At 43.8% G+C, this 14392-nt stretch overlaps 1 protein-coding gene across 5 annotated transcripts in view; it reads right to left on the bottom strand.

The window, feature by feature from the left end:
- The window catches only part of LOC127625196 (calcium/calmodulin-dependent protein kinase kinase 2-like), a 41027-nt gene extending 28617 nt beyond the window's left edge, over positions 1-12410 (bottom strand). For 4 of the 5 annotated variants that reach the window (XM_052100324.1, XM_052100325.1, XM_052100326.1 and 1 more), the window contains exon 1: positions 12309-12410. In XM_052100324.1, coding sequence (XP_051956284.1) covers positions 12309-12400 — 92 coding nt within the window. In that variant the 5' untranslated portion in view covers positions 12401-12410. Of the gene's footprint in view, positions 1-11199; positions 11264-12308 lie in introns of all 5 variants that reach the window. The other variant, XM_052100329.1, reaches the window with a different exon arrangement.
- Positions 12411-14392: the final 1982 nt, after the last annotated feature.

Raw genomic sequence — 14392 nt, 5'->3', positions numbered from 1 at the left:
ACGTATCTAGGCGCAACAGTCAAAGACATCTGTCTGGTGTTGATAATCTCAAATATTAGCCAATTAGTTGATCTAGGTGATAAATTTGTCCTACTTTTGTACTACTTTAGAGTATTGTGTACATACCATAGTAGTGTCATCTAAAGTAAATTATTATGGTACAGTAAATATTGAATTATTATACAATTATTATGATGTTTCCTGGTAAAATTATCTCAGCCATATAAGAATTTATTAGCTATTTCTAGCAGAAGCAGAAAAAAAATTATAACGGACAATAAGATGCTTTTAACATCAGATCAGATTTTAATCACCGGCCAATCCCTGGTGTCTGAGCCATTTCTGACTTCCTGTCCTAACATTTCTCAACCTCTATTATAAAGAGACAGCTCAGCTGAGCACAGAGCAGCCAGGCATGTCTGAGCCATTTGTCAAACCAGGTGCAGGATAGTCAGGATTGTCGACATAATTACTAGTCCACCAACCAATTAGTGAGGCAGAGCAGTTTATTTAAAAACAAAAGATTGTATGTTTGTTTTAGCATTAAAATGTTGCACTTGATGCTTTAAAAGACACAATGCTGTCAGTTTTGTAGCACATTCACCACCTTTGAACAATATATTACAAGACCATTTTTGTCTGACTTAAAATCATCTGCAACGTTTCCATTATTATGCCTCAACCACAGGACTCTTGAGAACTATGATACTTTTGTGCAATAAAATTTTTTAATGTTGGTTTCTGCAAACATAGTGTAACGCTTGAGCAACAAGGCAGACGAGGAGATGCGGATCCAAACGCAGTTTAAACTTTATTTAATTAACAAACAGGTAAACACAAAGGAACAACCCACAATGGGGAAATCAAACATAAAAACTGCTAACTAAACACGATGTAAACAAACAGAGGACTCGGGAAGGAAACACACACACCAGGCTGACATCAAACAACGATAGACAAGGACTGAACAAAGAAACAGGGTATAAATACATAAACATGGGAAAAAGGGGCCAATGAACGAACAGAACTCAAACAAGATAACAAGGTGATTAACAGAAGCAAAAGGCAAACTAATGAGGACAGGTGAAAACAATGACAGAAAACATGAACGCTAACAAAGAGACTATGGAGTTACATAAGGGACTAAAGTGAAAACTAAGAAATGCAAAAGTGACAAAAATGGCAAACAAAAGGGCAACAGTGAAACAAGACAGGGTATACATAACAGAGCCCCCCCTCAAAGGATCGGCTTCCAGACGATCCTAGAAGACAATAAACAAAAGACAAAAACCCACAAAAGCAACATGAGGGCACCAGGGGCAAACAGACAGTCCAAGTGGGCACATGGGCAGACAGACAGACCAGGGGGGCACAATGGGCAGGCAGGAAGTCCGGGGGGCACAGAGGGCAAGACAGGCAGGTCATGGAGGTGCAAGGGGCAGACAGGAAGTCCAAGGGGGAAATGAGACAGTCCACGGGGGCACAAAGGGAGATGAGACAGTCCACGGGGGCACAAGGGACAATTAGGCAGTCCATGGGGGCACAAAGGGACAGGTTTCGATGGTCTGGGAGCTGGCCACCGGGCAAGGGTAGGTGCAGGAGGCCTAGGAGCTGGCCACAGGGCAAGGACAGGTTTGGGGGACCTGGGAGGAGGCCTCAGGACAGAGGCCGGCTTTGGTGGCCTGGGAGGTGGTCGTGGGCCAAGGGCCGGTTCAGGAGACCTGGGAGGTGACCACAGGACAGAGGCCGGTTTTGGTGGCCTAGGAGATGGAGTGGCCACAGGGGAGGCCGGCAGAGCCGCGTGAGGCGGAGCCAAGGAGGACCTCTGAGGCGGAGCCGAGGGAGGTGATGGCTCAGAAGGCCCAGAAGGCGGAGCTGAGGGAGGCTCAAGAGGTGGAGCTGAAGGAGGCTCAGGAGGTGGAGCCGAGGAAGGCGGCGCCGTGGGAGGCTTTAGGAACGGAGACCAGGAAGGCTCTGGAGTCTCTGGGGGCAGAGACGTAGGAGGCTCTGAGGGTGGAGCCGTCGAAGGCTTGAGTGGCTCCAGAGGCGGAGCCGTAGGAGGCTCGGGAGGCGGAGCCATAGGAGGCTCGGGAGGCTCTGAGGGCGGAGCCGTCGAAGGCTTGAGTGGCTCGAGAGGCGGAGCCGTAGGAGGCTCGGGAGGCTCTGAGGGCAGTGCCGTCAAAGGCTTGAGAGGCAGAGCCGTAGGAGGCTCGGGAGGCTCTGAGGGCGGAGCCGCTGAAGGCTTGAGTGGCTCGAGAGGCGGAGCCATAGGAGGCTCTGGAAGCGGAGCCGTAGGAGGCTCTGGAAGCGGAGCCGCAGGAGGCTCGAGAGGCGGAGCCGCAGGAGGCTCGAGAGGCTCTGGAGGCTGGGAGCCGTAGGGAGGCCTCAAGGAGGCTCTGGAGGCTGGAGGCCAGTAGGAGGCAGAGCTCTGAGGCGAGCGGAGCCCTGGAAGGCTCGAGAGGCGGAGCCCTGGCAGGCTGGAGAGGCTTGAGGGGCGGAGCCCTGGAAGGCTTGAGAGGCTTGAGCTCTGGGAAGCTCGGAGGGCGGAGCTCTGGAAAGCTCGGGAGGCTTGAGAGACGGAGCCCTGGGAAGCTCGGAGGGCGGAGCTCTGGAAAGCTCGGGAGGCTTGAGACGGAGCCCTGGGAGGCTCGAGAGGCTTGAGAGGCGGAGCCCTGGGAAGCTTGGGGGGCGGAGCTCTGGAAAGCTCGGGAGGCGGAGCTCTGGAAAGCTCAGGAAGCTCGGAAGGTGGGGCTCTGGAAAGCCCAGGAGGCGGAGCTCTGGAAAGCTCAGAAGGCGGAGCTCTGGAAAGCGGAGCTCTGGAAAGCGGAGCTCTGGAAAGCTCAGGAAGCTCGGAAGGTGGGGCTCTGGAAAGCCCAGGAGGCAGAGCTCTGGAAAGCTCAGAAGGCGGAGCTCTGGAAAGCGGAGCTCTGGAAAGCTCGGAAGGCGGAGCTCTGGAAAGCTCGGGAAACTCGGGAGGCGCTGGCTCTAGGACGGGCATGACCACTGGCGCTGGCTCTTGGACGGTCCTGGCTACAGGCGCTGGCTCAGGGACGGTCGAGGCTACAGGCGCTGGCTCAGGGACGGTCGAGGCTACAGGCGCTGGCTCAGGGACGGTCGAGGCTACAGGCGCTGGCTCAGGGACGGTCGAGGCTACAGGCGCTGGCTCAGGGACGGTCGAGGCTACAGGCGCTGGCTCAGGGACGTCTGAGGCTATCGGCACTGGCTCACTGATGTCTGAGGCTACAGGCTCTGGCTGGGTTACCGTGGTATGTGCCGGCTTGGGTTCGCCGGGCGCTGAGGGCAGAGCCAAGGGGGGTTTAGGGCATGGGGCTGCGGCAGGCGGAGGCTGGAGTGCAGAGACCTCTCCCTTTCTCCTCTTCCTCCGGGCTGATGCGACTGGCGAAGCTGGGATTCTGTTCCTGGTCAGCGTGGCTTCAGGCTCGCTGGCCATGGTTGACGAGGGCTCAGGCTCGCTGACCGTGGTTGACGAGGGCTCAGGCTCGCTGACGGTAGAGGCCGTAGGCGCTGGCTCGCTCACTGTGACACGCGTGGCCGCTGGCTCGCTCACTGTGACAGGCGTGGGCTCTGGCTCGCAGACCGGGGCAGGCGTGGGCTCTGGCTCGCAGACCGGGGCAGGCGTGGGCTCTGGCTCGCAGACCGGGGCAGGCGTGGGCTCTGGCTCGCAGACCGGGGCAGGCGTGGGCCGGGAGGCGGAAGCCTGTCTTTTCCTAACAGAGCCCTCCCTCAAAGGATCGGCTTCCAGACGATCCTAGAAGACAATAAACAAAATGACAAAAACCCACAAAAGCAACATGAGGGCACCAGGGGCAAACAGACAGTCCAAGTGGGCACATGGGCAGACAGACAGACCAGGGGGGCACAATGCGACTGGCGAAGCTGGGATTCTGTTCCTGGTCAGCGTGGCTTCAGGCTCGCTGGCCATGGTTGACGAGGGCTCAGGCTCGCTGACCGTGGTTGACGAGGGCTCAGGCTCGCTGACGGTAGAGGCCGTAGGCGCTGGCTCGCTCACTGTGACACGCGTGGCCGCTGGCTCGCTCACTGTGACAGGCGTGGGCTCTGGTTCGCAGACCGGGGCAGGCGTGGGCTCTGGCTCGCAGACCGGGGCAGGCGTGGGCTCTGGCTCGCAGACCGGGGCAGGCGTGGGCTCTGGCTCGCAGACCGGGGCAGGCGTGGGCCGGGAGGCGGAAGCCTGTCTTTTCCTCCTCCTCCGGGCGGACGAAGTGGACTGTGCAGGTTCAAGGGAAGCCACTGGCGTGGGGGGTTGCTCGCTGACAGGTGAGGCTGGTGTGACAGGGAGCGGTGAGCTGCACGCTAGTAGGGTCGTCTCCAGGTAGTCGCGGAGAGTGCAGCCGGGCGTTGCCTGTGGCACCCGCTCCCTCAGCGAGGGATTTAAGCTGTCCTTAAAAAAAACACCAATGCGGAGTCCGGGAAGTCCGTAAAGGTCGCCAGGAGGAGAAAGTAGAGAGCGTGGTCTACCAAAGGCTGGTCTTCTTGCTGCAAGTTGAGCAGCCGGCATTTGGCCCGTATAGCTGCTGGATCCATGTGTGGTCTATCGTTCTGTAACGCTTGAGCAACGAGGCAGACGAGGAGATGCGGATCCAAACGCAGTTTAAACTTTATTTAATTAACAAACAGGTAAACACAAAGGAACAACCCACAATGGGGAAATCAAACATAAAAACTGCTAACTAAACACGATGTAAACAAACAGAGGACTCGGGAAGGAAACACACACCAGGCTGACATCAAACAACGATAGACAAGGACTGAACAAAGAAACAGGGTATAAATACATAAACATGGGAAAAGGGGCCAATGAACGAACAGAACTCAAACAAGATAACAAGGTGATTAACAGAAGCAAAAGGCAAACTAATGAGGACAGGTGAAAACAATGACAGAAAACACGAACGCTAACAAAGAGACTATGGAGTTACATAAGGGACTAAAGTGAAAACTAAGAAATGCAAAAGTGACAAAAATGGCAAACAAAAGGGCAACAGTGAAACAAGACAGGGTATACATAACACATAGTCACACAAGACAGATGTTTTTGGCTGTTGAATCATGTCTTGCATCACTGCATTGCATTTTAAAGATGCCGTGTCAAGTTAGAAACAGTACAAATTAAAAACTCATCTCAAGACAGCTGTGTTATATTCAATTCTGTTGCATGTCGTCCAACTGTTTTTCAACAAAAGAACATGTCAGGTGTGAACGGCCCATAAGAAATGTGTTTGATCATAATATGGTGGACCATCTGACTGGAGTGTGGTGGATGTAGTTAGCACACACCTACCTCACATGCATTTACACTCACATTACAAAGCATCACATCCTCTTTTCAAGAACAGAAAATGCATATTGGATGTGGGCAAGACGGGGCCTGACTGCAACGGTTGGCTGAGCTATTTTAATCTGAGTGTAGTTTCTACATTCTTCTGTGACCTACTTTGATCTTTGATGGATTGCAAACCAAGTGTTTCTCCTCCACATACCCAAAATACCAAATGCACACACCTCATTTGTAATGCAGATTCAGACTCACAGGCAAACAACAATGAATCCCTGCACCCCCAATGAGAACATGCAAAACAAACCAGGTCTACATTAAAGCTGAAGTGTGTCATTTCTGTGCCACTAGCATCAACACATGGAATTGCCAAAATAATCACATTTTTCTAATCGATTCCAGAAAACACAGTCCCAAATTTTGATAGGACAACTGTGTTACACTTTTATGTAAAATCAACCTACAAATGGCTTACTAATTGTTGACTGCATATTAAGCTGGGATAGGAGAAATATTTTAAATGGTCTGACTGGATACACACAAAGGACAGCATCAAACACAATCAGATCGAGCGCTTTCGAACATGTTGATATAAAAATTCCTTACCCTAGCTCACCTCTTATTAAATCAATCAGGATATTTTAAATCAGTGACGTGTACAGACCTTAGCAGGGACTGTGGCGGAATGATACAAAGGCAGTTTTTTTAATGAGTAGTAATTAATAATACTTACTTAACTTATTTCTTTGCTTTTTGAGTATTTCACAATTTTCTTGTGTGTGTGTGTGTGTGTGTGTGTGTGTGTGTGTGTGTGTGTGTGTGTGTGTGTGTGTGTGTGTGTGTGTGTGTGTGCGTGTATTTATCACTTTGTGGGGACCAAATGTCCCCATAAGGATAGTAAAACCCGAAATTTTTGACCTTGTGGGGACATTTTGTCGGTCCCCATGAGGAAAACAGCTTATAAATCATACTAAATTATGTTTTTTGAAAATGTAAAAATGCAGAAGGTTTTCTGTGAGGGTTAGGTTTAGGGGATAGAATATAAAGTTTGTACAGTATAAAAAACATTATGTCTATGGAAAGTCACACAACAAGTGTGTGTGTGTGTGTGTGTGTGTGTGTGTGTGTGTGTGTGTGTGTGTGTGTGTGTGTGTGTGTGTGTGCATAATATATATATATATATATATACACTGTACATATTTTTTTCAATTTGTCCTTTATCACAAATAATAACCTATTCTGTTATATTTCTCACAAAAAGCACCATGGTATAAAACTTGTTTATTTTCAGATATGGTCTGTGATAACCCAAAGTTTTTGACATGTGTCATAGTAAAATCATGGTATTTTTTAAAGTACCTTGGAGTACCATGATAGTATCATGAAATATGAACATGATCAATCATTAATTACCATGGCATTACCCTGGTAACGTGGTGCACGGTGCAAAGGCGCAATGAGAAATTGCGAGCGCGAATTGAATGTCTATCACTGAAAGCGACATGACCATTTATATTTTTTAAATTGGTAGTTTATATTAAATGTTCTTAGTCTGTCCTTCCTGTGATGGGCCAGGCAGAGGCTATAAGAGTCCAAATTCAGTCAACTTTAGATGCAGTTTATGGTGCAACCAAAATCTCAATAACCAGGGAAAAATGTAATAATAATAAAAATATTATAATAATAAACATATATTTGACTCATAGTGCAGAACTTTTAAGTTTAAAAGCTACAATACACAGGGGACTCTTATTTAGAAAACTTGCGCCCCTGCTGCCCCCGTTCTGTGCACGTCACAGTTCTAAAGTAACCAATCTTACCCTAAAAACAAACAGATGCAGCCTTACTCCACGTGACTGGTTTTAACACTCAATACTCTCCCCTCACTGTTCAACATGATCACACGGGAAGTCTGCAAGTTGTCCTATCAGACATGTTTGTATCAGCTTCAGTGTGTGTTTACCTTCCACAAGAAGCTTGTTGCATCATGAGCATGAAGACCCGGATTCGATTACCAGGTAGAAACCAGGATGTAATCGAGTTAGCATAACCAGTGATGAGAGCAATTTGGAGGTTGCATTTTTCCCTATAACATTAAATTTTTACTACGCTGATGGTTAGGTTTAGGTTTGGGGTTTTAGTTGGGGGTACAGTTTATAAAACATGCATTTCTCTTCACTGTACTACTGCCTGTATAGCTGAAAACAACTCCTTTACGTTTACATTCACATTTACATTTATGCAATTGGCAGAAGCTTTTATCCAAAGCAACTTACAGAGCCCTTATTCCAGGGACAATCCCCCCGGGGCAACCTGGAGTTAAGTGCCTTGCTCAAGGACACAATGGTGGTGGCTGTGGGGATGGGATCGAACCGACAACCTTCTGCTTACCAGTGCTTTAGCTCACTACACCACCACCACTCCATTTGCTCATTTGGCAGATGCTTTTATCTAAAGCGACTTACAAATAGAGGAATAATACAACATAAGCAATTCATCTTAAAGAGACAGTAGGACCAAAAGTGCTGCGTTACAAAGTTTAAATTGCTTAATAAAAATACTATCCAAGACAGAAACTATAGGGCAACATGTATATTAATGTAATTCATTTTTTATGAGGTAAGCTGGAGCCGACCCAGTGACTGTTTTGAATGCCAGCATCAGAGCCTTGAACTTGATACGTGCAGCAACCGGCAGCCAGTGGAGAGAGACAAGGAGAGGTGTAACATGCTCTCTTGTGTTCGTTGAAGACCAGATGTGCTGCAGCACTCTGGATCATTTGCAGAGGCCTAATTGCGCAAGTAGGAAGGCCGACTAAAAGAGCTTTACAGTAGTTCAGTCTAGATATAAGCGACTGCACAAGGAGTTGTGTGGCATGTTCAGAGAAGAAGGTTACCCCTAGATTTCAGACCGCTTCACAACTTGCTTTTAGCGCCCCTCCATGGACATTGTTAAGTGGAATATTTAGCTCAAGGGTGCTCATACGCCCAACAAAACCTACCACTTTGGCCTCTGGGGGCAGTGTTTTGAATTTCAGTAAGCACAGACCAATTTTATCTAAAGAAATGTCAACCTACAGTTTCCAAATTCACATCGAGATGAGTCTACACTGGTTGTCTCTATTATGTATTGATGCACAAGGCATTCGGAGGGAGCCGCATCCACAAAGGATTGGCCATATGGGACCATCTGGAGCACAGCATTCTTTGAAACATTGGCTCTAACACAGGAAAACCAAAGTACTAATCTGCTGACAGAGTTAGGATGAGGAAGCAGGCACAACTTGCACACTGACTTAACATTAACCTTGTATACTTTAACTAATACTTGGAATTGGAAGGAATGTTCCAGGATCAATACAAGTTAGACTTTATCAACAGCATTACAAATTAAGACTCAGTTTGTTAAAACGAACACAAATTGTGTTTACAGTCATGCATGATCCTTGAAAGTCTACGGGGCAAGCCAGTCTTGAAGGTTTCATCCTAAATCAACATTTTAGTGATGGGACTACTGTTCTAGTAGGATAGGCTTTCTGGTATCCTCGCAAAGTTATAGGGTTTACCAGATTTTTGTGGTTGTGACAGGAATTTAAAAGTGCACTCAGTAATTTTTAATCATTAAAAAGGTTTACTTTTAAAGAAAAGTAATTTTGAAACATATGTACATTATTATGATGACTCACATGAGATGAAGACTCTAGGAATATCAGTAACCATATAAAAGCTGTTTTATGGTACATGGAGAGAGTTCTCAGAATGTTAGGATGATCACATGACCAGCCGAATTCTACTCACTTAAATCTTAGTAACTGTCCTGTTTTACCTATGGATTAAATGAAGGGTGTCTTACTGTGAATAGTCCTTTTGTCATCTGTAACTGAAAACTACTGTGTTTGAATGATTGCTGCATCTATGCCCATAGGTGTCAGTGTAAGTCCAAGATGATGTGAACAAAAACTAACTGAGTGCACCTTTAAAGATTGGATAGGCTGTAACTTTGCAAAGTTAAGGTTAGCAAGCAGTCACACTAATTCTCATGCTAACAAATAATGTTCTAGTCTTGTGACTATACTGTTGAAACGTTTATCCCAATGCAGTGCCTTGCCCTATAGACTTCCATTGTAAGTCTGTTACTGTAAACATAATTGTTGTATTTTTTACAAACTGAGGGATGAGTCGGAATGATTTTCTCAAATCAATAGCATCCCACATATGTTACAGATTAAGCCTGTATTGAACCTGACAAATTTATTTAAGCAAACATTTTTCTAATATAAAGGAAGCCGTTTTTTAAAAACAACTTGGTAGTCCAACCACACGTCATGAGTCCATGTATATTTACTGTACCATTATGTGGACTGCTGTTTGAATCTGGCCAGCTTCCACATACTGAGATTAAAAATAATAATGATCACCTCGAGCAAGTTAATGTGCATAAAGCTTGGAAAATAGTCAACTTTATCCAGCTCATTCAAAACAATCCTGAAGCTACATTTCAAATGATTCCTGAATGGCTTATTCCAAGGGGAATATCCCTCTGGGAACCTGCTTGCACCTCTCTCTCCAAACAGAGCAAACTATTTTAAAGCCAAACACCCAAGCAACATAAAAACACAAGTCAGCTGATAGAGCATATAATTTTTTTGATGATGCACGCATGAGATCTAACATCTGATTTTGCACATTCATACAACCTTGTTACACTCATTATAGCCTTATTGATTAAACCACCACTCAATAGACAATGGCTGTGTCTCAATAACTAGTGAGATGCCAAACTAGAGAGCCTTTCTGGGCATTAATGGCGAATTAATGGCTCAAAATTTAATGTTAGGAACATCGGCAGGGATATAAAGTGAATATTTCAAGTTCAGTATAAGTTAAAGTTCAATACCAGTTAAGCTCAATCAACATCATATGTGGCATTTTGTTAATTACCACAAAAATGTATAAATGAAATCTTGGTTACAGTGAGGCACTTAAATAAATAGGGCCAATTCGTTAACTTTATAATTCTCAGTTACAAAAGAATAGCCACAAAACGTAAACAATATAGACCAATCTGCCACAACATTAAAACCACCTGCCTAATATTGCGTAGGTCCCCCTCTTGCTGCCAAAACAACGACAACCCACATCTCATAATAACATATTTGGATGCTATTATTCTCAACACAATTGTACAGAGTGGTTATCTGAGTTACCATAGACTTCGTCAGTTCGAACCAGTCTGGCCATTCTCTGTTGACCTCTCTCATCAAAAAGGCGTTTCTGTCCACAGAACTGCCGCCCACTGGATGTTTTTTGTTTTTGGCACCATTTGGAGAAAATTCGAGAGACTGTTGTGTGTAAAAATCCCAGGAGATCAACAGTTACAGAAATACTCAAACCAGCCCGTCTGGCACCAACAACCATCCCTGCGATTATCTAATCACCAATCGTGTGGCAGCATTGCAATGCATAAAATCATGCAGATACGGGTCAGGAGCTTCAGGCATGATTGTTGGTGCCAGATGGGCTGGCTTGAGTATTTCTGTAACTACTGACCTCCTGGGATTTTCACACACAACAGTCTCTAGAATTTACTCAGGATGGTGCCAAAAACCATAAACATCCAGTGAGCGGCAGTTCTGCAGATGGAAACGCCTTGTTGAAAAGCGAGGTCAATGGAGAATCGCCAAACTGGTTTGAACTGACAAAGTCTACGTTAACTCAGATAACCGCTCTGTACAATTGTGGTGAGAAGAATATCATCTCAGAATGCTATGCTATGTTTTGGCGGCACGAGGGGGACCTACACAATATTAGGTATGTGGTTTTAATGTTGTGGCTGATCAGTGTATGTGTTAACATTATTTTAGTGTGATAAAATCGTATACTAACCTTTTCTGTGTAGTTATATAAAATTGTACTACTTCGTTGCCATAACAACCCAACGCCGTAAACCCTGTAAAAACAATTATTTAAAAACTTTATAGCTCAAATATTACATAATTAATATAATTGCTATGCAATTGTAAGTGCTTTTATAAAACTATAAGCTTCACACTTCTGCTTTTAAACCCTCCAAAAATTGGCCCCATTCACTTCCATTGTAAGTTCCTTACTGTAACATAAATACAAAAAAACTTGTATTGAACCCGGAATATTCCTTTAAACTCAATATGACATTGAGCTGATAAACTGGTTGATATATCCCACATGTATGGTAAAACATTTACTGGTACCTCATTAATAAAACATAAAAAAGTAAACATTACACAAGTAAACATGATTCTAGTGTGATAAAAACGAGGGATTTACCAGTGTTAAGGCGTTTTAGGGTTGACCGTACATTATGTCGTCATGACACAAAGTTGTAAAATGTAATATAACTTTACACAGCAAAGGTAAGTAAACTTTTATCACACTAAATCATGTTAACACGCATATTGTTTATGTCTTGTGGTTTGTAGACTGGCCCCATTCACTTCCATTGTAATAGCCTCGACTGTTGCATTTTTATTAAAAATTAATTAATTAATTAATTAATTAATAAACGAGGGAATAGATTCAATTATTTTATGTGATTAAACTATGCACAAATGTTGTCCATAAAACCTAACTTAAATTGAGCCCGGAACATTCCTTTAACAAGTTAGACTTGACAGCTGTCAAATAGGTGAGTTACAATATAAGGATGCTGAATTCTTCAGTGACTTCTCTTACAATAGGACCTAATGTGAAGATAAGATGTATATAGGTTCATGCAACGCATAATATTCACATTATTTGTAAAAGCTGCATATAATGCTACTTGATTGAAGTGCTGCTTCCCGTTCAGAGAATAATTTTTGGTTGTTGTTATTTTGCTAAAGCTGGCTAACGCGTCCCTTGAAACAGATGTTTAGACAATCCAGCCGCGGATTAATAAAATCATTGTGCTCACGCATGTTCACGTTCATGTTAAAAGCGATATGTTACGAGTCGTTCGTTCAGTGTTGTGTTCTTACCTGTGCAGTTTATTAAATGCTGGTTTTGAAGGGTATGTTGTTAGCTCGCTGGCAGTAATGGTAGCGGGTTTATGATATGGTATGATGTGCATGCAGCGGGGGACGGAGGTGGATCTGTTGTTAGTGAGCGTTAGAGGTGTGGCGCCATCTAATGGACAGAACGGGAACTGCGTCTTGTGCAGGACAGTGACGGGCTCTCAACCAAGAGTCAGTTCAGTACATTTGGACCTTTAAACATGCAGGAATTTCGCTAACATTTCAAACAAAGTGGTCTATGCAAAATAATTGGGAAGCTTTTCACAGAACTTGACTTTCCAAGCCACTGTTGCCATATCAAGTGGCCCCAAGGAACGTTTACTGATCAATCTATATATAGTTCACTAACAAAACAAAAGAAAAATGGACTTGGTGTGAAATTTCATCAAATGCAATGACATTCATACTGTTTTAAGACACGCCCTTCGCACTCTTTAAAAGGGTGATTTTTGTCCCCCGCACTTTTCCAGGCTAAACCCATACAGAGTCCAAATGGTGGATTTATAGCCTATACAATATTCTTTGCGTTTTGTTACTTGGACTGATTGAGCAACCATCCAGCCAATCACATGTGGCCATCCCATACCCATACATAGCCCATCAGTCAGAGTCTAATCAACGCGGATCCTTTCATTTCTACAAAGTTGCTTTCAACAATGCTCATTTATCCATATTTTTTATCGGCATTGATGTTGATTGATGCTAAATGAATAATCTAGAGATGAGGAACACACAAATGAGAGATATTTTTCGGCATATCGTTCTTGATTGGCAGCATGACGTAAAATGCACTACAGAAAAAAACAAAGGACAATCCTTCTTTTAAGCACACATTGTAATTGGAGTTTATATCAGCCCATGAGTCTTCATTAAGTTATACTTTATACATTAAGTTTGTGAGGTAAAAGTATGATTGGTTATTTCTGCCAATTTAAGCAGATTACTGGATCTGTGTTAAATATGTAAAGCTATTTTTAACATCAGCTCCTGCTTTTTATTGTGTTGGTGTGCAGTCGATAAACTGTAGGAAAAATATAGATCTGCTGTGTTCTTAGAACACTTCTGCATTTTACTGAAGGGAATAGATATGTGACACTTCATACATCAAAACATATGGACGTTATTGAAACTCATATTATAAGACTATTATTGTTGTCTTTTGATAAATCATGCTCAGCAGCTCACAAACTGTATAACCTCTACTAATGTCTCTTTGTAGGTCTGTATACACATTTAAAAGGATTCAAATGTTCTTTTGATCATTGATTCATTGAACTCATTTCACACAAGACACTCATTTGTCATCACCAGAATTGGTCACTGAATCATTAAATGAGTCCGAACAAATGTATGTGAATGTAGTCAAAACACTCGAGCCACTTTGATAAATATAAATCCCACAATGCACAATTGCCATTATTATAATTGATTAAATAATTTATTCAGGACCAGCTTGTGCTCAGTCTTTTATTGTCATGTGTAAAACAGAAGCAAGTGCTCCACAAGATGCCCTTTATTTTTGCAGCTAATATTGCAATACTTGAATCTTTAAAATACTACAAATATTAGAAATACTTATATATTAATACTGTAATATAGTATTTACCCACACACACACACTTTTAAAATTACTACTACGCCCCTGTCACTGTATAATATGTAAAAGTGAAATGCACTGAAAATGATAAGGGTTTGCTACTTTAAAGGGATAGTTGACCCATAAATGAATATTCCCTCTTAATTTATTCACCTTCATGCCACCCCAGATGTGTATGAGTTTCTTCTGCAGAACACAAATGAAGATTTGGTCCATACAATGCAAGTGAACGGTGACCAACACTTTGAAGCTCCAAAAAGCACATGAAGCAAGCATAAATGTAATCCATACAACTCCAGTGGTTTAATCCAGGTCTTCTGAAGCAATCCAATCACTTTTGTGTGAGAACAGACCAAAATACAACTCCTTTTTTCACTGTACATGTTGTCATTGTAGTCTCTAGGCAAGATCATCAGCAATTGGATCGCTTCAGAAGTCAAGTGGTTTTTAT

The sequence above is a fragment of the Xyrauchen texanus genome, chromosome 31 (assembly GCF_025860055.1).
Source record: "Xyrauchen texanus isolate HMW12.3.18 chromosome 31, RBS_HiC_50CHRs, whole genome shotgun sequence".
Lineage (NCBI taxonomy): Eukaryota > Metazoa > Chordata > Actinopteri > Cypriniformes > Catostomidae > Xyrauchen > Xyrauchen texanus.
Note: the sequence above shows the minus strand (reverse complement) of the source record. Positions and strands in the feature narration are given on the sequence as shown.